Below are 24,447 nucleotides of genomic sequence, written 5' to 3'. Positions count from 1 at the left end.
CAACTGAAAACCAAAGCACATGATCCCCACCAACCAACCCTGAGCATTTTGCATCAAGTTTTTCCTTCAGGTTTTTCAAACTGGGATCCAAGAACCACCTGCATTAAAATCACCTGGGAAGTTTACCAGGCAGGTTCCCTGGCCCCACTCTCAAAAGAGTCTGTGTCTGTGCACCTGTGGTAGAACCCAGGACTCAGCTTTTTTGTTTCCCTGATTCTTAGGTGCAGTAAGCTGTGTCCATTACATAGTTCCCCCTGCCTCCAATCCCCACACACTTTTTTAAATAAGAAACTTCAGCTGTTTGAGTTTCAACTAACCAGGGTTAAGACTTCCAGCAACAAAGAACTTTGGGGAAAAGTTCCACTAACAGATTTTGGCTGCTCTTGTGGACAGCAACCTTTTCTCATTTTACCTTTGAGATTTTAAAACTACTTAGTCTGAGGGGCGCCTGGGTGGCGCAGTCGGTTAAGCGTCCGACTTCAGCCAGGTCACGATCTCGCGGTCCCTGAGTTTGAGCCCCGCGTCGGGCTCTGGGCTGATGGCTCAGAGCCTGGAGCCTGTTTCCAATTCTGTGTCTCCCTCTCTCTCTGCCCCTCCCCCGTTCATGCTCTGTCTCTCTCTATCCCAAAAATAAATAAACGTTGAAAAAAAAAAATTTAAAAAAAAAAAAAAAACTACTTAGTCTGAGTGGAAGAGGGTTGTTTCATATCTACAACTATAGTTAGTCTCCAAGGGAACTGATCTTGCTTTCATGTATATGATCAAGGACCTGGGAAAGGAACATTTTTTAAGTTTCACAGGAGGACCCAGGGGCTCTCACATATTAACTTAACAAAATAGCAAGTATTTTAGCTTTTAATGGCCAAGCAAATACTCAAAAGATTGGTCAAAATGATAGACAAAGGAGATTTGTAGAGGCAGTAAAGGAAAGGAAAAAGGAACCAGAGTGGGAAGAACTAAAAAGAGGTAACTACACTCTTCAAACTATAATAGAACACAAAATATACCAGCAATAAGTTGATTATAGCATTCATTGATGATGGAATTACACTAGGAAGCCATCACAACAAAAGAGAATATTCTTTTGAAAAGAACAGTTTACTAAGTGAAACATTCCTTTGAAACATAACATGCAAAAGATTGCCAAATATGTCAGTATGGAAGCCCTTGAATTTATATTTACACATTCTCAGCAATGATTTTTACAAATTCCACTCCACATCACATCAAGTTACTCATGCATGTGTGTAATACTTGTATCTCGGAATGATGAACCACGTTTTAGCCAAGCTTCTTGGAAACAGATTTGCTCACATTGAGATGTATGAAAGAAAAGTTATTTTTGGTCAATAGGTGAACACTTACCCTTAGCTGTAAAGGAAGGTGATAAACAGTTTAGCTTCTGAATATAGAATGGTCTGTTCAGTGCTATGTTTTTTTGATAAAGTTTCTTTTTGGTCCTTGGTACCTTAATTTCTTCTCTCTGATTTTTGGGGAAAGACAGAGGTATAGATGAGACTGGTATTGGAGACTTCGGTGGCAGACATCTTGTTGAGACCATTTTAACCAATGATTGAGTTGTTTGGGAAGAAGTAGGCTTGGTTGCGAGTTCTTGGCATGGATTTAAAATGGAGCTTTTGAGATTCCTAAAGTCATCACAAGTTGCAACCAATTGTTTGGTGGTGGATGAACTTTTTAGAGATGTTGGTCTAGAATTCCATTTATATTTGCCAGCATTGCTCCAATTCCATTTTGAAGCATTTTGTTCAAGCTTGCAAGATCCAGAATTGCTTTTTCTTTTTTCACGACTTTTATCTACACAAGTCGTCTGAAGACTCAAAGGGTCTGAAAGTTTGGGCTGTCTCACTTTGGGTATAGCTTTGGAGGAAGAGGGTCGTTCAGTAGCTGCCAGAGTACAGAAAGTAGTTTGTAGTCTGGGCCTCTCTTTTTGGATAGTCACGTGTTGCAATCTTTCCATTTCTAGTAAACGAGTTATCAGACGTTCAACAGAGCTTTCTGGAGGTTCTACTGTCACTTTCCAATTTTCAGATTTTGAAAGGGCTAATTTGTGCAAGTCTAGGGTATTGAAAGGAGAAGGGAGAAAATCAGGATATGGAAATACTTCACTTGGTTCCTCTGTGAAAGATTCCTCAACGTTTACTATTGTTTCTGGCTTTAAGTTCAGGTCCATCTTTTTAAAGTAGCTGAGCAAACTATCATTTGCTTTTTCATTTTCTGATAAATCACTTTCATCTGTTAAGTTTTCTTCCACACTGCTGTTTCCATATTTCAAGTTCCAATTTAAAGCAGGTAAAGTTTCACCACTATTGTTTTCTATAGTCGAACATAAATTAATATAAGGCTCATTTCTGTCCTTCAAAAAGTCTCCATCAGCATAGGGCCAGCAGAGAACCGATGGTATCTGCAGTCCAGGGTAAGAACCAACTTGCTTCTCAACTGAAGCACTTGTTACAAGTGAGTGGTTCAGAGTAAAGAGCCTTATGGGATTATTGGTTACATTAAAGCCAGTTTCCACGGAAGATTTTCTGAAATCCCTTTAAAAAATGATTTAGTTAATGAATGGTTTGTTGACTGGAATTAAAATGCTATTAAAATAATTAAAAAGTAAAATTATCAAAGACTGGTTAATGTTTAGTTTCCAATGGCCTATGTGTATCTATCTGTAACTGACAGATGTTAACTTCCAAATATGCTCAAGTACATAAAACTATATACATTTTTAAACGTATAGATTAGAATATTAACTGGATATCCCTGTGTGCATTCACAGGAAACTAGATCGTTATACCCACAAATGGCTGTGTCTATGAATGGCCACTGGGTTGAAAGTGGCTAATTACATCTATTTACTTATGAATAGATTGTATCTGCACTGATGATGTCTGAGAAGGGGGCTATCCAACTCAAACTGAAATTGCATTGACATGTTTATGACCCAGGATTAGATAAAAGGAAGCTCAAAGAATGTAATTAGGTTACTCAATAAAGCCTTCTACATTAGCCATTGTGGTCTAAAAAAAATTATGCCCATATAAAAGGAAACAAAACAATGTTCATCAAAAACTATCCCATAGTTTAAAAAAAAAAAAAAAAAGAAAGAAAGAAAGGAACCATACAGGTAAAAAAAAAAAAATTATCCCATTGTAATTTTCACCTGGAAGTGCTCTTTTATTTTATGACTAATGATTCTAGGTATTATATTAGAATGAAAACTGCATAAGAGCCAGGCCATGGAACACTGAGTTTAAAATAGTTCATTTTTTTAAAGCTTACTAGAAGTACTGACATTGAAAGAGTTGAAGCATTAATCGACATGTAAAGTCTCATTATCTTCTTGCTTCTTTTAATGCCAGTTTATATTAAAGACAGCAAAGTATTCTTGAAGGATTTTGAAAAATACTTCTATTTCTACAGAAAAGAGTAAAAATTTATTTCTTTAGCTAAATATTAGTTATACCAACTTGCCTTTATAAAACCACAGGAAAGTCTCCTGAAATCTACAATTGATGACAGACACAATCCACGTTGTTTAGTGAAAAGAGCATGGAATCTGGGAGTGGGGACCTAGGTTTGAATCCCTTTGCCACCAGTGATCAGAATGGTAAGGACAATACCGACCTTGAGGTGGTCTGAGAAGCCAATTACATGAACATACTTTGCAAAATGTTAAACCCTAAATAAAAAATATTACTTTTATTCTCTTCTTGATGGCATATTGAAGAGAAAAATCTCAGTAATAAACTATTTCATTGATCCTGGGCTTCTAACTCTGCAACATCTTAGGCTTTCCCAGTATAAATAGCAAATACCTATCAAACACATTGTTCTGCTTAGTCCCCAGGAGACAAGCACTTTTACTGTTTACCTTTTATGGGTAAGGAAGCCAAGGCAGAGTGGTTAAGGTCATACATGTGGTAAGTGGTAGAGCCAGAGTGGTGGGACCGGATGTTTGTAATCTTACCCACTGCCCTCTACTGACTCAGTTTATGTTTGCTCTGTGTTAGTGTGATACAATTCAATTCATTTCATTTGACCTCTTACCTTGAAATCCTTGTTCCCAGCTGAGTTCCTTCTAGTAAAAGTAGCCTTTCTATCCCCCTCAGCACCGACATTCCCTTAGGGCATTAGTCACTAGGGTCCCTTTAGCATTTCTTGGATTCACACCTTGAATTTCAGCTTAGGGGAGTTTCATCCTGAGTCTCACAGAGGTAAAGTCCTCTGGGAGACTGCTATCAAGTGAGCCACACCCACTGTCAAAACTGGGCACAAAACTGAGGAACAGAACTCAGGATCTCCATGAAACAGCACACTGTGTGTAAAAGTGACCCAGGGTTCAATAAATGTAATCTTCTCCACATAGTAGTACCCTGTGTTTGTAAGAAGCATTCTAGCTGGTTCTGATGCATGCTTAAGTTTAAGAACCAAAAAATAAGTAAAGTCTGAGAAGTGATACACTGTAGTGCTAATGAGCATGAACCAAGCTCTTCTTACATCCTGTTTCTACCATTCCATTCATTGTATGACTTTGGGCAAGTTACATATCTTGTCGCCCTGACTCAGTGTTCTCATCTGTAAAGTAGGAATGCTGACACCAGTACCTTATACATAAGGGATGGAAATCATTCTTGCCCCATGGACTATTATTTTCCTATTACAGTTTATTTTCCCTTCGATGAGAAGCCCAAACTCTATCCATATAAACTCTCACTTAAGGGCACAGAAATTCTTAATTGCCCATACACTGATGATCTCTGTAGTGTAAGCCAGCCACTTCCTAGTTTAGGATTCCTATAATTCCCCCATATTTATATGCAATACTTTTTCTTCAGGTTGTTTTTCTTCCTAGTGTCTAAGGTGAATAGTTAACTCATTGTATTTAAATATATTTCACTAATTTATGGGTTTATAAAAATAAATATTCTCTCACCTGTTCTCCATGGTACTTCCTTCGTTAAGAGGATAACTCCATAACTGAAACATCCCTTGCTTACTATTCTGATAACAGAAAAACCATGGACAACATTTAAAAAAAAAACATTTAAAAAAATACTTGAGTATGATGAATAAAATCCCACCTGTGTTCTTTTGTGAGCATGCTCTGACAAATTAAGTTCTAGCATCAGTTGCTCTATTGAAATTTCCAAATGGTTCTATAAAGCAGCAGAAGACTTTTAAACGCAAGACATCTCTGTTCCCTGCTCTTGTTCTAAGACTGTATAATTCTTGTTCTAACCAAGAATCATTTGTTTTTACTGACTTCAGCAGGAACTGGTATAATCTGTTGCAAGTACCAGCTAAACAGTGTTAACTAATAAGCCTTGAATATCATTAAGATTTACTAATAGTTAAGTGTTTTATATCTTGATCAAAAAAAGTAAATGAAAGATTAATTTCTTCACTACTTCAACTACTTAGTTGAAATGAACCATTTCAATTGCTTCAATAAATCTCAAGGGCTGAAACTACTTCTCTTTTGGCAATGTTAATTTCCATTTATGGTATTATTATATTGAAAAATACATAATAAAATATTAATTTAATGACCAGTTTGCAGCCCTATAGAACAGAAAAGGCTTTGACTTGTTTGAAGAACTCTACAGAAATGAAATTGATATTTTTAAAGAAAGAAATTTTTTAATGAGCATACATGTAATTTTAAAATAATGTTTTGTGAATTATTTAAAACCAAACATTTATCCTTACCTTGTTAATTGAACCTGAAAGAATGTGTATGGAAAAAATGACAATTAATAGTTACATAAAACTGGTTGCATTAAAAACAAACCCCCTTTAATATAAGTGGCTATTTGTATTACAAATATGAATATAAATTTTTAATGTTTATAAGTATAAATACACACATCTAGGATTTCTTACCACCTGTTGCACTATCCTTTCCAGGTGGGAGATTTTTATTTTCAGGAGCAGGTATTTCTGAATCCAAATTCCAGTGACACAAGTTCTAAAACAATATTTGTTTTAGGATAAAAACAATGTTAAGAACACTTTAATAAAAGCTCAAGTACATAATTTTTCATGTCTGTAGATAAAGTCTGACAAAAAGCACAAAAGTTTCTTGACCCGTTGTCCCTCCTATAAGGACACTATCAGCATTTTTGAGAAGCAGGTAGTGTTCTCTTATCAAACTGTTAACAACTTGATGACACCTATTAGGAAATAGAAAGGCTTTTATAATGATTTATGGCTTCATTCCTATTTTGTTAAAAATAATGACACACAGGTTTTCAAAACTGATTTTAAAAATACAATAAAATATCCAGTTCTGTGTGTCCCTGGTGCACCATGGCACATTGGCCAAATTTTCTGTATCCGAACATGGGATCTGATATCCTATAAAATCTTTCCATCGACCAAAAAAAATTCTCTATCTTCACATCGTACTCAACACTGACCAACCCACCAATCATTCTAGACTCCAGATATTGAAAAAACACTCAGGAAGTATTCAAAAGCAAGTCAAGAAATGAATAGGGGAAGATATTAATATGTACTGAATATTTTATGTTCCAGACATTGTGCTATGCCGGGGGTGGGGGGGTGGTGGAATGTGGGGTGTGTGTAGGAGAGGATTGTAACAATTTATCTTGGAATAGGCAAAATGAGGAGGTGGAATTTATTTATTTATTTTTTTTAGTAATTTTTTAGGAGCAAACTCAGTTATTTCCTATCTCAAAATAAGAAAACCCTTTGATAATTAAACTCCAAGCAATACACAAATAAAACATTAGGTGTCATCACAAAACTAAAAGAGGAACTGGGAGAATAAGTTTAAATACAGTCTGAGGATTTAACTGGCCCACAAGAAAATTATCTCCTGACAGGAAAGGTAGTTGAACATTGGGAAGGTAGCCTGCAGATTATCTTTCTCTGGAGGTTAATTCCCTGCTCCCTGAGATAACATGTAATTAGGTCTAGTCTCCTGAGAATCACCTGGGGACCTTTTTAAAACTAATACTTGAAAAAAAATTACCACAAGTTCTGACTCAGTAGGATGAAGGTAAGGCTCAGTTATTTGTATTTTTAAAACCTCCCTGACAGATTATCAGGCTTCTTTCAGCTCTGTGATCCTGGTCCACTAATGCACAAGAGAACACGTGAGAGAAACATCCTTACAGTGACACCTTAAAGGGAAGCTGTTAACTGTGGCTGAGGTCATCCAATACTATTAATATAGGAGCACCTGCGTGGCTCAGTGGCTTAAGCATGGGACTCTTGATTTTGGCTCAGGTCATGATCTCAGGGCTGGTGAGTTAGAGCCCTGGGATGTGCTCTGGGCTGACAATGTGGAGCCTGCTTTGGATCCTCTGTCTCCCTCTTTCTCTGTCCCTCCCATGCTCATGCTTGCACTCTCTCTCTCTCTCAAAAATAAATAAATTTATTAAATAAGAGATTAATATAACCCAATTTGTCAACTGGTAAGGAAAGCTATTAACTCCACACGACATCAGCGGGATTGCAAACTCCTTACAGGTTGGGAACGATTAGGCTCTTTGATATCCCACCTGCCTTACCAACACTTTTCACAAAGTTATGTGTGAGAAGATTTTACAAGGTGAGCACGGCCTGATGGATCGAGGTGGCATCTTTCACGAAGTCCAATTGCAACAGGAAGCGTTTTGAGGTTTGGAGGGAAGCTGGTGAATTTCTCCTTCATTAAGAGAAATAACAATTTTCCCTTTGCTATTAGTGCAAGTTCCCAAGAGGAACATCCCACACAAACCGCTCACAATGACAAAGCAGCAGGGGTCTCAGCAGGAAGACTCAGCAGGAGCTCTGTCTTAGCAAAGCAGCTGCCTAACCCTCAGGTCACTGCCACAGGCCGTACCTCCTTCGAGATGCTGGATGCACGCGGGGTGGTGCCATTGTTCTCTCCATTTCTTCTTCCCATTTTGCATCTCTGTTTCCTTAAAATCCTACACAGGTTGTGGGACAGGCACAATAGATGGGTAAGGTATAACAGTGATTTTTTTTTTTCAAAGCTTGTGCTTTGGCTCCTCATCTAAAGGAGGTTACAAAAATGTTTAGAATGGAGGACAAAGGAACTATGAGGACAGAGAAGAGGTAACAATAGGAAATCAACCAGAAATAAGGTGCAAGCCAGACGAAAAAAAAAAAGCACAGACAAAGCAAATTCTAAAATCTAACTGACAGAAGATTAGGAAATTAAGGTCTTAAGTGAGAAAGGAAACATATCAGATAGAAAGATAAAATACAAATTAGAGGCGCAATTGCGTGGCTTAGTTGGTTAAGCATCTGACTCTTGATTTCAGCTCAGGTTGTGATCCCACAGTTAGTGGGATTGAGCCCAGTGTCAGGCTCAGTGCTGACAGCTCAGAGTCGGCTTGAGATTCTCTCTCGCCTCCTCTCTGCCCCTCTCTCACTTGCACTCTCTCTCTCACTCTCTCTCAAAATAAATAAACACTTTAAAAATACAAATTAGAGGGGCACTTTGGTGGCTCAGTCCGTTGAGTGTCCTATTTTGACTCAGGTCATGATCTCACAGTTTGTGAGTTTGTGAGCCCTGTTGGGCTCTGTGCTGACAGCTCAGAACCTAGAGCCTGTTTCAGATTCTGGGTCTCCCTCTCTCTGCCCCTCCCCCACTCCTGCTCTGTCACTCTCTTTCAAAAATAAATTAACATTACAAAAATTAAAAAAAACAAATTAGAAAAAATACATCAATTATCTGGAACTCATAAAACAGGGCCAGGAACTCTTTGGCTTTTCATTAGGCAAAACAGGTGCTCCATTTGAAAGCCAGATGAACCTTATAGCCCCCCATGCATGTTTTGGGGACACTAGAAGGCCCAAAGGACCAAACACTATTTTCCATGTCCAACTATCATGGTTTCTAAGCCCACTACTGTATAAGGTAGAAGTATCAGAGAAGATAACAGACAAGACAATCACTGGGTTAATGTATGACTATGTGGAATCACAAATTAAAGCCACCGCAGTAATCAGTATATTTCTTAATCATTTACAATTTATTGTCTCCTAGAAGGAGAGGCAGATCCTGAAGAAATAGAAGAGTACAATTCAGGTATTGATCCACCTGCTCTATGCCAGGCCCTGGGATGGAACAATGAAGGAGGAGGAAGGAGTTTGCTGAATAGATGGCACAGCCTGGGGACCCCCCAAGTGTGTGCCACGGAGTAGGGCCTGGGGTGCCTGGAAAAGGCTACCGCACCTGGGGGAGGGGCCAAGAGACAAGGAGGCCTTTGTGACAAAGCGTCGGCGAAAGAAGCCTCAGGACAGGAAAGCAGGGAGAGAGGTGCAGGTGGGAGGCACAAAGCCCCGTAGTGACCTACCCCTCCTGACCCTTCCTTCCCGGGCCGGGGGTGGCTCGGTCCGGGGCACGGAGCAGGTGACAGCAGGTGGGGCTCGCGGGGGCGCCCCGGGCCGCGGCCTCTTACCCCATGGCCCCGCAGGCCCACGTGTCGTCGTCGGTGTCGTCCCCGAAGGCGCTGCTGCCCCGAGGCCCGGGTCCCTCCGCGTGCGGGGCGAACAGCTTGACGGGCGCCCCCTCGGACTCGGCCTTCCTGCAGCGGGAGGACAGGGGGGGCAGCGGACGGCGGCTGGCCGCGAGCGCGCCCCCCTCGGCGCTGGACGGCCTGCGGGGCGCAGGGGCCCAGGCTGGGCCCAGCGAGGCCAGCCTGGGCTGGGGCTGCGGCTCCGCGGGCCTCCCCAGCGGCCCGGTCGCCCGGCAACTACCATCGAGCGGGGGCGCTCGCGACGGCGCCGCGTTCCACCGGGGCCACCGGTATTCCGGGGCCGCGGGCCGGTCGGGGGCCGCCTGGACCCGGAGCCTTCTGGGGGTCGCCAGGCCTCCAGCCCCTCGGGGCGAGCCGCGCCGCCAGGGCAGTGCCTTGAGCCCGGGCCCCTGAGCCCCTCCGCTCCTCCTCGCGGGCGGACAGGCGCACTCAGCCATCGCAGGTGGAGGGGCCGCTCCGAGGCTCCGCAAGGGCGGAGGTCACGGCCGCAGGGACTTCTCGGGCCTTCCTGGGCCCTGGCCCTGACCCTGACCGCGAGCTAAGAGATCTCCGCAGGTCCCTGGCACCTGTTCGAATGAAGCCAGGGGGTCGGGCTGGCTAAATGTACGTATGTGCACGGATATATGTACAGTTCTATCCATGCTTATAATATGTAAATTTAATTAAAATGGAAGAAGGAAGGTATCCCCGCTGAGAGCAAGCCCACCTCTGGTGGTTCCAGATCAGTCATTGGTCTTACAACAGAAGAACAGAAGCTGATTTTTTTTTTTCTATCTAGGATAAATTTAGATGATAGAAGACCAGTTTGGCCCTCCAAATGTATATCTCTTACTTCAGTTCCATGAAATCAATGTGTGGGGTGGAAGAGGAAGGAGCGTGTATGCATATATATGATATGGATATATTATTATATGTGCAGTATTGTGTATATACATGTATAACAAGTAAATATGTAAGTGAATATTTACATATTTATGGCTGATATATGTGTATGAGTAAATGAATATTTAAAGATATATATGTATAAGTAACATATAATAATATATAAAGATATATGTGTATAAGTAAAGAATGTTTAAAGAAATCAGCAATATTCTTTATAAGAAAGCATTGACATTTGAGAAAGACATTTTTGCAATCATTTGCTGATGATACTATTGCATTCTGTTGGGTTGAACATCCAACTATAGATTCGAACACCAAAATGTTTCATTAAGCATCTAAATGCACTGGTTCTTAACATTTGGGGGGAAGAGATGTCATGCTCCTTTGAGAGTCTTCCCAGAAAATGCACATATAAACCAGATGTCCAACAGAATTTCAAGGGTTTGTCAGCTCTTGGAACTCCCACCTCCACCCCCTGCCCAGAGGTGTCTGTCTCCTTCTTCTGCATGTCCATTTTCCTCTCAGAAAGGCCTTTCCTGGCTTGGCTTTCAAGAAGCCTTCCCACCCACTTTACTCTTTCATAAGACCCTATTTTTATTCTTTCACTGTATGCCTCACAGTCTTGTTAATCTTGTGTGCTTTTCTATTGCCTGTCTCTTCCCATTGGAGTATAAAGCTCTGTGAGGGTGGAGGCCTTGACTGTCTAGTTCACTGATCTACCCTATCACTTTAAAACTGTGCCTAGCACATAGAAGGACAATAAATATAAGAGAATGAATTTCACATTGGCCTCCTTGGAAGTCTCCCTCTTAGGCTATGTCCTCCAGACTGTTTTCCATACTGCTGATATAAAACATAGACCTGCTCTAATGCCTTCCTAATCCCAAAGAATGAGGTCCAAATTCTGTAGCCAGGCTTTAAGTATCTGCTTATCACTCCTGGTGCCTGCATGTCCAACACCTCAGACATTTTGCAGTTTTCTTAAACACTCTCTTTCTGCCAGGACATACATCATTTTTCTTTTTCTTTAATAGTTCCTCCTTTTTTTTCTCCTCCCCCTTTAACCTGCCTAGTTAAGTCCTATCCATATAAATCTAGTTCACAAATGATCTTCCTTAGCCCCTCAGGAAGAATAAATTGCTACCTCTTCCAAGATTCTTCATTTGGGTTATTCTGATTTGCTTACAATTCCCTACTCACTGTTACATTCTAATTCTTCATTTCATTCATATCTCAGTCACTATCTTTTCAATGCCTTAAAGACAAGGCCTGGACTCATTCTATCTGGCCTGGTCCCTGGCATATAGTAGGCATGCAATAAATATTTGAATCAATTTAATTACTCCACAAATAACATTTGCTAGAAATAACACTTGCTAGGATAGGGTTCCCATGTGGCAGGCATAAGGCTGAACATTTTATATAGATTATATAGATTAACCAATTTAATACTTTTAATAACACGATGGGAATAGTTATTCCTATTTTATAAATTGGTAACCTGGGCCTTAAATATTGTTTTCCCAACTTACAATTATTTTAAAAATAGTGAATTGGGTAAATATTTAAGTCCAGATACTCCCAGATGATACTTTCTACAAACATATTTAGCTGGGAAATTTTTTTTTCTGCTGTCGGGATAGAAGACAAAAATGATGTGTGTATATGTGCACGTGGGCATGCACGTCACTTTTCTAGCTCACACATCTCCTGTCTTCCTTGGTTTATGTTTGTTTCTGTGTTTTCCTTTTGTTTCAGAACATGAATTGCTTCCCAATCCCTTAAGCTCCCTCAGATTTGTCATCCTTAAATACATCCTCTACGATTCTTTTTTTTTTTTTCTTGACAGGACATATTCCTAAAAACCTTCTTATCAATTTGACTCTTCCCCCCTTTCTCTGGGGTTTTTTTTAATGGTTTGAAATTAAAAAAAAAATCAAGCCCCCCCCCCCCAATCACTTGTTGAATTGATAGTTTTTAGTACTACAGGTTTATAACTATAGTGACAGCAAAGTCCCTGGACACTATCTATGTGGGAGCCCCAGTCTAGGTGGCGAGGAGACAAGAGAAAAAGTGTGAAATGATGTGCCAGTGTGAAATCTAAGGGAAACAGCTAAGAGAATCACACCCTCTCCAAACCCTTCAGTCTGGTTTGGCTCTAGTCCTGCCTTGAGAGCAAGATGATTCGTTGGACAGGGGATTGTTTTCCATAGTAGCTCTGACGCAGCTCTAACATCACTCCTTAGCCCAACATAGTGCACTTTCCTTATAGGCCATCCCAAGGCCACTCCGGGAATTCAGATTTTAGTGGCAGCATCAGACTTGCCTTACTTTAACACTTCTTTAGCTAATCCAGTGAAGGAAGGTAAGGGAGATGTTCTATGTCTCATGGCATTTAACAAGCTCTTACATTCATTGCAGTGGAGGTGGTCTGAATTGGTGGAAAGAAGGAACGTCTTGGGCCAATCACTTGGCAGGTAAGCATGGCTTGCTGATCAAGTCAGTTTCTCCTACTATGACAAACGTGACAATTTTGACCAACAGAAAACTATTTTGGAAAGCCCTTTAACATACATTCCTTTTTGTCGTCCAGAGTTATGTAAAGAGATGTCAGTGACAACACTGCTTAGCTTCTAATGATTCTTCAGGGAAACCCTTCTATTTCCATTCACCTCTTTCAAGACCTTTCATATTTTTACATTGCTCATGTATTTGCCTCCACTTCCCTTTATTCTTCCCTGCTGTATGGTCAATGTCATAGCTGGTTATTTACTGCAGTGGAATTTTGTTCAGTGTAATTATGTAAATATTTTCAGAAAGTCGAGGCCATATTTTCTAATTAGTAATATGCATTTTTGTTCCCAAGTACATAAGAGGCTATTCAGTGGGAAACATTTCAATTCAATTCTGGGCAATTTGTATTTAGTGTATGATTTAGATAACTAGTCCTTTGCTTCTCCTTTTCTCCTGCTTTCCCAGCTCCTGCTTTCTGTTTCAGCCATAGCCAATTATATTCACCCCAACTTAGGACTCCATTTCTGTGAGCATTTACCTTAAATGTCCTAACTTTCTTGGATTTGTCTAATTCCTTTTTAGGAAATAATGTATAAAAATATTTTTTTGGTTAGAAGTTGCATTTCTCTTTTAAAAATTAACCTTGAACACTTTGCTCCCTTATGTGGGAGACCACCATTTTGTTGCAAAAACATAAAAAAGCTTGTTTAGGACCTATTTATTCTTAGAACAAATGTGATAGTGATCCATAGGGATATATTTCCAAAAGCTAAGCACGTACCTTCTACACCTGTATATGTTGCAGCCCATACTGTTGAATAAATTCTCAGTCATATATGTCTACCTATATTTAGATTTTCCTGCAAGACTAGATTTCTGCAGTTTGCATAGCTTTATGGCTTCCTGTCCTTCAGATGCCTATGCTCTTAGCCTTGTATCCCAAATGTACTTTGAATGTTTAAGTTTCCGGAGCAGGACTTACTTTCTGGTGCCAGGAAAGTTGTCGCTTAGGTCCTCATTCTGGTAGCCGGAGCCCTCCCACCTCATTTGCTTTGAACGGAACACTCTCTTTAGAACGCTTTCTTTAAGAAACTTGGAGATGATCTTTTCCCTTTGAACATTACTGAATATTTTGCCTTCTGGAAGCCAGCTGATCTTGTCACATCCACCATGGCAGAGGGGAAGGGGAAGGTGTTCGGGAGACACAATAGCCCTCTTTGGAACAAAAAAAGGAATTGCCGTTTACCTAAAAGTCATGAAGAAGAGATCAGCCTAACTAGAAAAACAACGCAGCGTCCTGCAGGTGCTGTGCTGTGGGATCAATTTAGTTAATAATACATTGCTACTACCTGAGAGGCACGGCTGGCCCTTCATAGCAACTCATTGTCACAATAAGAAAGAAAGAGAGCACTGGCTTAGGAACATTCTCTCTCATCTTTCTTTTGAGAAAATAATCATATATTACAAATGTGGTTTTGGAAATGTAGATTTTTTGGCCATGGAAGAACAGAATTGGAAATAAGCCAAATTCAAAACAAGATACAAACTAGAAGGATGTTTCATCAGAGGACATTAGTTCTGTAGGGTGAGACCTGGCTGGCTGAGATCAAGATCACACAGCTAGTCAACAGCAGTGGGGCACCAGCCTCCGACTGCTGACCCTGGTCCTGAATGGTATTCTTTCCACTGCACCACACATAGAGTGAATGAGATGGATTCCTTGAAGCAGTCTTATCCATTGCAGAAGACATTTATCCATCAGAGAGTTTATTTAAAAATAAAATATAATCCCGTGGCCTACTTCTGATTTCTTCCAAGGTAAATAAGCCAAATAACTGGAAACATTCCATCAGTTGCTATTTAGAGCAATGATTAAGAACATATGGTGGGGATGAAAGGTATAGTACAGGGAATATAGTCAAGGGTATTGTAATACTAATATATATATATATATATATATGACATATAGTCAATGGTATTGTAACACTAATATATATATAATATATATATATATATTATATATATATATATCAACTTACATGCAATATATCACTTCCTTGGCCTGTAGAATAGCTTAAAACATGGTTTGTTCTTTTCTATTTATATAAAATAATATTTAGTGTAACATATTCAAGTTTGCTTGGAAGAAAGAAGTCTCCACCTATCAAAATATCGTACCCCCCTCACTTCCACAAGCTCCCTTCTGTCTCCAAAAACACCCATGAAATCATGAGAATCACATTATATTCAAGTGATTCTGATTCTCTAACATATTTTAAATATATTCAAAGTAAACCCTTTTGTTTTTTTTTAAAGCCTTACTCTTTAAGTTTGCAAATTAAAAATTAATTTGAAAGTTCAGAAATAAAATTTTGTATCTTCTGCTCTGGGCACTAATGTATGACATGATATAACCATGATGCTACTGTGGTCCTGACCAAGGGCTTTGAAGTTTGGTAAGAAACTGGCAAGCACTACCAGCTGGCTCGTAGCGTGCTTGGCTCACATGGATCTCCTCATTTCTGATCACTTTGCAGTGCGGTTACCAGCCAGTTCATGGGATACAGCAAAGTGGTGACCCTGGCTCAGGTGGCGAAGCATGCTGAGGTTAAGGAGTAGCTAGAACAACCCTGTTTGCATTTTGGCCTCAAACCTGGGAGGAGTTCTTGACACCTTCTACCTTGCTCAGGGCTATGCTATCAGCTATGGTGGGTCAAGATCATTTAGTACTTCTGCTCTGGGTCCACAGTGAGGACTGGCTTCTGCCAGTAAAGCTAGAATGGAGCATTTGGTTGACTCTGTTCAGATAAGAGAATAAGAAGCAGGTTGGCCTCCTACCTGTGTTAATCTGGACATTTCCTCAGTTGTGGACAATGAAGCTCTTCGCTCAGTTCAGCTTGAGGACTGTATGGAGGTAATCGCTTTCCCTTGGGGCCTAGTAGGTCTGCGGAGTCTCAATTATGTACACACAGGCCTCCATGAAGTGCCAGATGGAAAATCAACACTGGATGTGTTGGCTTCCCCTCTTGCCTTTAGGAAAGTACTCTGTTTGCCTCAGCTGTTGTCCACGTTCAGACAGGAAATGAGTTTCTGCCTGAAATCCCCATAAGGGTTGGCAAGATCTTTTTGACAGGCTGATTTCCTCTGGTTTGAAGATAGGATGAGCATTCAGGGTTCCAGGCTAAGATCTGGGCCATTGTGACTCTCAGAATGCTAAGTGATCTGAGACCAGAAAATAGATTCTGTGATACCTTCTCCGAGATGGAGGAAAGCGGGGAGAAAGAACAACTGTGGGGCACTCTACCCTTCTGATTCCTTATTTTTTCTTCTCTGTAACTCAGTGGGTCATCATGGGGACAGCCAAGAACAACCACACTGTACTGAAACTTCCCCTCCTTGACAAACCCAAGACACAGAAAAACTATGCCCAACCTGAGGTTCTGTGTCACACCTTTGAGACCCTGTCTAACCTTCACAAACTGCTGCCAAATCATATGATGGAGACACTCTACTTCTACAAGAGGGAAGAGGACAAACAAAATTGTATGTGGGCAGAGGATGGGCGTGAACTCTGTTTAGTAAGCATATACTTCGTCTTGGTGTAAAACTGCCTCTACTTTTATTTATTTATTAAATATTTTTATTTATTTTGAGAGAGAGAGCAAGCAGGGGAGGAGCACAGAGAGAGAGGGAAAGAGGGAATCCCAAACTGGCTCTACACATCAGCACAGAGCCTGATGAGGGGCTCAAACTCACAAACTGTGAAATGATGACCTGAACCGAAATTGAGTTGGTCTCATAACTGACTGAGCCACCCAGCCACCCCCTGCCTCTGCTTTTACCATGACTAAGAACTGACTCTTTATATGGCAGGTGTGGTCAGTCCTTGGCATGCTGATTATGCTCTGGGGGTCCATGCTCTCTGAGCTCCCTTCTTCCCTTTCGTTTATTGGACTGGTCTTTTATGAACCAAGTGAGGTCTGTCACTGTTCTTCAGGCAAAGTCTACCTCTGGGATGATGGAAAGTGGATTAAGTGGGAAATAATCTCTAAATTTACAGGTTCAGATTTGATTTGAAGATGAGTAAGGGAATGTCCAAGTTGAAGGTCAGGCTTCGAAGCTTATTCCTTTGCTCTATTTCCTGGTGTGCCTTCCTCCTACTGTTCCACCCCACAGAGAAGCCGGATATTCCCTCTCCCTCCCGCCCCACCCTGCCACCAAGGATTATAAATGCCCCTCCCTTTCTGGAGTTTGGAGCAGCCCCCAGTCCTGGAATTCTCTCAGAGCTGTTTATAACTGGACTGATTCGTAGAATTGGGTGGGGCCTGCCTCCTGAAGTGTTTGTTCCTGCTTCAGTGAAAGACAAAGGTAGCTGGTAGCCACTTGTGTCCATGAATTTAGAAAGGAAAATAGCAGTTGCCACAGTGCTTAAGACACAGTCCTGGGGAGGAAGGTTTAATGGCAAATTTGTCCATTTATATTCTGGTTAGTCCCAAGTCCCTGAATGCACAGTATTGTGAACTGATCCCAATTTCCAGATTACACTAAAGATTACATAAAAATAATCAAGGAAAATAAAAGCAACCTCCTAGAGTAGATAAATATACACAGACAATTCACAAGATGAAATACAAATTATCAATAAGCATGAACGCTGTTCAAACACTCTGGTAGTCAAGGAAGTAAAAGATAAATCAAGGCAATATTTTTTTAGGCCATCAGACTGGTCAAGTTTTAAAAGATCAATACTGGTGAACATGTGGGGAAATTAATGCCCTCATAATCATTATTAGAATGCTATTGATTCAGGCTTTTTTGAAGATAATTTGAAAGTCTTTGCCGAAATTTAAAATGTATGTTACTGGCTTATTAAATGAGTTGAACTTGGCAAAGAATAAGTAGAAAATAATTTTCTTTTTTGTCATGGTTTTCCCTGTGACCATTCTGTTGCTCTTCAGCCATCATGTTTGGGTAAAATTACAAGCAGATCTCATAGGTTTCCTGGTCATATTCTGTTTAATACATTCTCCAGACCAGTTTTCTCAATGACTGGTACCAAACCAAAAAGTAGGAAACGGGAGGAAGTTTGAAGCTTTTGTATATTGTTTTTAATGCTTAAGAAGCTACCTCTCTTGGTTAATTCATGGCTTTTCCCCACAGATACTTTGGGAGGTTGCTTAGTTGGATGCAGTGAGGGGCAGGGAAAGCAGGAAGAGTGGATTCCACAGAAGGAGTGGGCTCCGGGAGGAGATGAACGGGGCAGCTCTAGAAGAGGCACACGTGCGTGCATGTGTGTGTGTCTGTGTGTGTGTGTGTATGTCCTGTTCATGTGCCAGCTGGAGACTTTTGTGTGTGCCTTAAAGACAATTCTGAGGTGTAAAAGCAACAAGTCATTTTAGAGCCTCCAGTTTTAAGTTACCTATTTTCTACTGCGTCTGGTACACACACACATTGGCTTGTGTACTGGTTTATATACATTATCTATGCTGATTTGTATTGTGATTACAAACTCATCCATCCATTCTTCAAACCATCCACCCATCTAACATGTACTGCATTCCACACATTAAAATAAGAAATTGGGGCATCTGGGTGGCTCAGTCAGTTAAGCATCTGACTCTCGATTTCAGCTCAGGTCATGATCTTACAGCTGTGGGATTGAGCCCTGCATTGGGCTCTGTGTTGGGCATGGAGCCTGTTTGAGATTCTCTCCCTCTCCCTCTGCCCCACCTGCCTCTCTCTCTCTCTCTCTCTCTCTCTCTCTCTCTCTCTCTCTCAAAAAAAATAAGAAATCAAAAACCATTCAAAGCAGCTCACAGTCCAATATATCTAATTTTCATCTATAAATTTATAATCAATATCATTTTATTTCCAATAATTTCTGGAGGCATAACTATACTTTCTGTGCTTTCTTTCAAAACCAGGAAATTTGCTTATAATTTCAGATAAGGCTGGCAGTAAGACTTAAATATTCAAAGTGAGTTCTGAGTTTTTATCTTATTTTGGTGTGCAGTGCTAAATATAAATTTTATGCTGGAGAATATGAGAAGTTGTTATATTTGTTAAATGTTATCCTTTCTAATTCATCCTTGATTACTTACTTTTGAGGCAGTTTAGAATTCCAAAGTATGTGTACACAAGACAATAAAAAACAATTCATTTAAGGCAAAAATTATTTTTAGCTGGATGTCATCAAATACCTGAATTGGGTTTATTATTTCAGTCAAATACTACATTTTGCTTCCAGGAGTGCCTGGGTGGCTCAGTTGGTTGAGCCTCTGACTTCGGCTCAGGTCATGATCTCACACTTCATGGGTTCAAGTCCTGCATCAGGCTTTGTGCTAACAGCTCTCAGAGTCTAGAGCCTGCTTTGGATTCTGTGTCTCCTTCTCTCTTTGCCCCTCCCCTGCTCACTCTCTGTCTCTCTTTAACATAAATAAACAGTAAAAAAATATAAACAAATAAATTAGCTTCCAAATTCTGACAACCAAAGCAAACCATGCTATTCCTATCATTAGAGTGTAAGGGCTTCTGAGTGCGGCATCCCTGCCCCCGCCCGCCATGGGATCCTGAGCTAAAACTGCTTCTAGGAGCAGTATGTGAATGCTGTCTGGGCCAGGCCCGAGACCACTGGGCAGGAGCCCCAGATTCCTGTTTTTTACTCACTTGGAATGATTTGCAGTCCTCTAAAGATTGATCTATTAATCATTACATCATTTAGATTGCCAAGAGATGGCCTCTTGAGTCAATTCTTGGTTCTTTGGAGTCTGTGCCAATTACCCTGTCTGGGATGGACCATCAGTGGTTCAGTCCGAGAAACAACAGAGGCTGGCTGAGTTGGGAACTAATTTCTATGCAGGGTCACCCTGAATCACTGGGGCTCAGTTTCTCTTCTTGCATTAGGTTGATCACAGCACTCTTATTTTCTAATACACCCAGCTGCATTGCAGAGCCACTCACAGTGTAGCTGGCAAACTGGTTTTGGTTCTCAACTTGTTACCAGTTGGCAAAGAGAGAAGCTTACACTACAGTGTATGTATGGTGGTATGTCACCAAATCCACCATGCAGTTCTACTGACTTCCTTTCTTTCCCTCCCTCTCTCCCTCCTTGCCTCCTCCCTCCCTCCTTCCCTCTCTTCCTTTCTTTTGGTAGCAGGACTGTTTTGATGACGGAAGCAGTATACTGAATTATATTCTGGCACAAGCTCTTTGTCCCACCGCAGACGAGAGATTTGGTTAGGGGCCAAACAAGGGCAACGTGAAGTAGTGGATGTGATGTAAATACAGGGTATGGTTAATCTCTCCGAAGATCGAAATAATGGAACAGTAAATTGCCATTAATTTGAGAATCACACAGAAATTACTTAAACAAACTTCAATATTTGTGGTGGTATCAGCACATTGGTTTGTTCATTCATTTATTTATTTGTTGTGCATCTATTAGATGTCTAGGACCAGACTAAGGTCTGAATGTCGCTCAAGTATACTTTTGCAGTGAAGGAATGGCAGAGCTCAATAGCAATTATTAAATGGTATAAATATTCTTTCTCAAACTAATGCCGTGTTACTCTCGCTATGCAAAGATGGAAAGGAACACTGAATCGTATGAATGTTAATTCTATTACTAGGTCAGAATTCTGAATTCTCTGGCTTAGAAAGGATCTTAGCAAGACATCAGTTTCCAAAAGAGATTAATCTGACTCCCAATCCAAGTAGCATGCCCCTGTGGAGAAGAAAATGCATCAACAATGCAAATCGTGGGTGGAAGAAATGTCAATTGTGGAATAAAAGCCTTGAGGAACCTCCAATGTCAACCATAGTTGTCAGGTAGGCATCTACTTTTAGTGTGATCACAAACTCTTCATGCCTTAGCCAAAAAATGTCTTAATGTGCTCTTTGAGATGTATGATGAGCATGAAAACAAGCATTGCTATGTATAAAAGCATATAAGCCCCATTTTCTCAGAGACAAAACTCATGGAGACAAAATTCTGAGAGAGAGAGAACTCACGGAGACAGGAGGTGTGTGGGTCTCCCATGGGCCATTGCATTTCACGTTAGTAGGCAGACATCTAGCCGGGCTGGGCTGGCATTCTTGGGTGAGGGACTCGACTACAGAGCTATGGGGTTTTTATGCTGCATGAGTCAGGAAGCACCAGCCCACCCCTAGCATGACTAGTGGCCTAGGATACAAAAGTATAAATAGTGGAACCTTAGCGTTATCTGTATAGTGTGCAGGTTTTACGCTGACAGAAATGGGAGCCGTTTCAGGGTCTTAAAAATAAGGGCAATACAATCTCATCTGAAACCTCCCTGGCCCCTAGGGGTACCAGGGGGGAAGCGGAGAGGGATGGTAGGTCTCAGACCGGTAGTAACAGTGGGGATGTAGAATTGGTTGGATTCTGGCACTTAAAGTTATAAGCTTTGGTTTCCTTGGAAAATTATCTTTGTTGGTACACTTCCTTCCCTGATAATGCCAGACAGAGGATGTTTCCAGATTTGTTTCTTCAGTATTGCTGCATGTATTGCTATACAATACCTAATAAGTGATTTCTACATGTAGCACTTAGTAGGTATTCAAAAAATGTTGTTGCCAGGCTGACAGGAGAATATATAATTTTCTATAAAGACAGAGTTCTCTCTGCTTTGAAGGTAACAGACAGGGAGAGATTTCCAGCTCATGAATTTTACCTGTACTGGAAGCTCCCACTTGGAAAGAATTTCCTTGTCTACATTTTCCCCCCAATGTCCTCAGTGGCATAACTTGACAATTGGATTTAAAAATCCATTTTCAATGAAGGCAAAGATATGTTATAAAAGAATTAGAATGATGGTATTTTCTTCTTGAACAATACAAGGCACTAAACTTGTGTTCAGATTAAGGATAGAAGCTATTTTAAGTGATGATTCCTGATTACTCAAGTTAAGATTATTTGACCATACTTTGGAGGCCTATAAAGAAAGATAACAACAGTTTATACACCTCAATTTCAGGCCATAATGTCTTGATGTGAACTAATATATTTTACTTTACATCCTAGTTTGTTTGGTTTCTGAAAAATATAGCCAGATTGTCAGAACATAAGAAATGACATATTTATTCATATTTTCTTCTACAAACATTTATTTGCCTTTCTTAAAAACTAGGACTGGTAAAAGCAGGCATCTTTTCATTGTTCTTAATGTCAGGAAAAAATAATTCAGTATTTTGTTGGCTATTGGTTTTTGCAGGTTACTTTTATCAGTTGGAAGAAGTTCACTACTGTTGTTGGTTTGCTTAGTTTTTGTCATAATGGATATTGAATTTTGTCAAATGCTTTCACTATATCCACTGACTTGATCATATTTATCTTTTCTATTAATATGGTGAATTATATTGTTTTAAAAATATTTTTATCATGGTAGAATGTATGTAAAATGTTCTATTTCCCCCATTTTTAAAGTGTACAGTTCAGTGGCTTTAAGCACCTCTACACTGCTGTGCAGCCATCACACCATCCATATTTCCAGAACATTTTCATCTTCCTAGACTGAAACTCTGCACCCATTAAACACTAACTCCTATTTCCTCGTCTCTCCAATTCCTGACAAACACTATTTTTACTTTTGTCTCTATGGATTTGCCTAATCTAGATACCTCAACTCAGTAAAACCATACAATATTTGTCCTTTTGTGTCTGGCTTATTTCACTGAGCATGATGTCCTCAAAGTTCATCATGTTGTGTGTCAGAAGTTCCTTGCTTCTGAAGGCCGAATAATATTCCATTGTATGTATATGCTACATTTTGTTTTATCCAAACAAAACACCCAGCATTTATTGAAAAGATCATCTTTTCCCTATTGAATGGTCTTGGCACCTTTGTCAAAAATCATTTCATCATTAAAAATAAAGTCATGAAAAAGTTTATTCTGAGTTTTCTATTCTATTCCATTGGTTTGTAATGGAATCATAAGATTATATATTGGAGCTCTAATATTTGGTGTGTTTATAAAATGTTAATACACGTTTATAATTGTTCTACCTTCTTGCCTCATTTGGCCCTTTTACCATTACATTATGTCTTTATCTATTGTAAGAGTTTTCTAGTCTCCTTTTTTTTTTTTTTTTTAAATGCATATAGCCATCCCTGTTCTCTTTTGCTTACTATTTGCATGGAGTATTTTTTTCATCCTTTCATTTCTAACCCAAGCATGTCCCTAGATCTAAAGTGAGACTCTTGTAGGCAGTATATAATTGAATTGAATCCTGACTGGTTTTATTATCTATTCTATCAGTCCATGTTTTTTGGAGCATTTAACCCATTTGCATTTGAAGTAATTACTAATAGGGAAGCACTTACTTTTGCCATGTTGTTTTCTGTATGTTTTATATATTTTCCCTCATTTTCTCCATAACTGCTCTCTTTTGTGTTTGGTTGATTTCTTGTACCAACACATTTTGATTCTCTTTTCATTTCTTTTTGTGTATCTTCTATGGATATTTTCTTTGTGGTTACCATGGGGATTATATATAACATCCTAAAGTTGTGACAATCTATCTTAAATTGTTACCAACTCAACTTCAATTGCATAAGAAAACTCCTTTAGAGCTCTGCCCCTGTTACTGATGTCACAAACTAAATCTTTACATATTGCATACCCATGAACATAGATTTATAATTACATCTTATGCATTTGTCTTTTAAATCCTATAGAAAATATGGGCTCCTGGGTGGCTCAGTCAGTTAAGCATCTGACTCTTGATTTTGGCTCAGGTCATGATTCCAGGGTTGTGAGATCTAGCTCCACATCAGGCTCTGCACTGAGCGTGGAGCATGCTTGAGATTCTGTCTCTCTCTCTCTCTCTCTCTCTCTCTGCCTCTCTCCCCTGCTCATGCTAAAATAGATAAAAACAAATGAATAAACAAGCAAATAAATCCTATGAAAATAAAAAGTGGAGTTGCAAACCCAAATATCAGAGTACTATTTTTATATTTGTGCATATATTTACCTTTACTGGAGAACTTTATATTTTTACGTGGCTTTGAATTACTATCTAGCTCCCTTTCATTTCAACTTGGATGCTGTTTAGTATTGCTTGTAGGGCAGATCTAGAAGTAATGAATGCCCAGGTTTTGCATTGGAAGGTCTTAAATTTCTCCCTCATTTTTGAAGGGCAGTTTTGCCAAATGTAGAGTTATTAGTTGACATTTTTTTTTCTTTTCCTTTCAGTGCTTTAAATGTATCCTACTGCCTTCTGGACTGCAAGGTTTCCGCTGAGAAATCTGCTCATTATCTTATTGGTGATCACTTTCTAAAATGATTTGCTTTTCAGGGTGCCTGGGTGGCTCAGTAGGTTGAGCATCTGACTTCAGCTCAGGTCATGATCTCACGGTTTGTGAGTTCGAGCCCCGTGTTGGGCTCTGTGCTGACAGCTCAGAGCCTGGAGCCTGCTTCGGATTCTGTGTCTCCCTCTCTCTCTGTCCCTCCCCTGCTCATGCTCTCTGTCTCAAAAAAAAAAAAAAAAAAAAAAAAA

The 24,447-nt window shown here is 40.0% G+C and overlaps 2 protein-coding genes across 7 annotated transcripts in view; one reads left to right on the top strand and one right to left on the bottom strand.

Moving 5' to 3' along the window:
- The window catches only part of FAM217A (family with sequence similarity 217 member A), a 29,877-nt gene extending 13,771 nt beyond the window's left edge, over positions 1-16,106 (bottom strand). The window contains exons 1-8 of one of the 6 annotated variants that reach the window (XM_040460588.1): positions 15,771-16,106; positions 13,915-14,178; positions 9,456-9,581; positions 7,868-7,955; positions 5,899-5,983; positions 5,725-5,738; positions 4,949-5,016; positions 1,366-2,555 (exon numbers count right to left, since the gene is read on the bottom strand). In XM_040460588.1, the coding sequence (XP_040316522.1) occupies positions 1,366-2,555; positions 4,949-5,016; positions 5,725-5,738; positions 5,899-5,983; positions 7,868-7,955; positions 9,456-9,581; positions 13,915-13,979 (1,636 nt within the window). In that variant the 5' untranslated portion in view covers positions 13,980-14,178; positions 15,771-16,106. Of the gene's footprint in view, positions 1-1,013; positions 2,556-4,948; positions 5,017-5,724; positions 5,739-5,898; positions 5,984-7,867; positions 7,956-9,455; positions 9,691-13,914; positions 14,179-15,770 lie in introns of those variants that run through there. The other 5 variants (XM_040460583.1, XM_040460586.1, XM_040460584.1 and 2 more) reach the window with 5 other exon arrangements.
- Positions 16,107-16,176: 70 nt separating this feature from the next.
- The window catches only part of LOC121020601 (uncharacterized protein C6orf201 homolog), a 25,984-nt gene continuing 17,713 nt past the window's right edge, over positions 16,177-24,447 (top strand). The window contains exons 1-2 of the mRNA XM_040460685.1: positions 16,177-16,475; positions 20,561-20,759. Of these exons, the coding sequence (XP_040316619.1) occupies positions 16,283-16,475; positions 20,561-20,759 (392 nt within the window). The 5' untranslated portion in view covers positions 16,177-16,282. The remainder of the gene's footprint in view (positions 16,476-20,560; positions 20,760-24,447) is intronic.

The sequence above is a fragment of the Herpailurus yagouaroundi genome, unplaced genomic scaffold (assembly GCF_014898765.1).
Source record: "Herpailurus yagouaroundi ecotype Mexico unplaced genomic scaffold, PumYag 250, whole genome shotgun sequence".
Lineage (NCBI taxonomy): Eukaryota > Metazoa > Chordata > Mammalia > Carnivora > Felidae > Herpailurus > Herpailurus yagouaroundi.
This window is presented reverse-complemented; position numbering and strand designations above follow the sequence as displayed.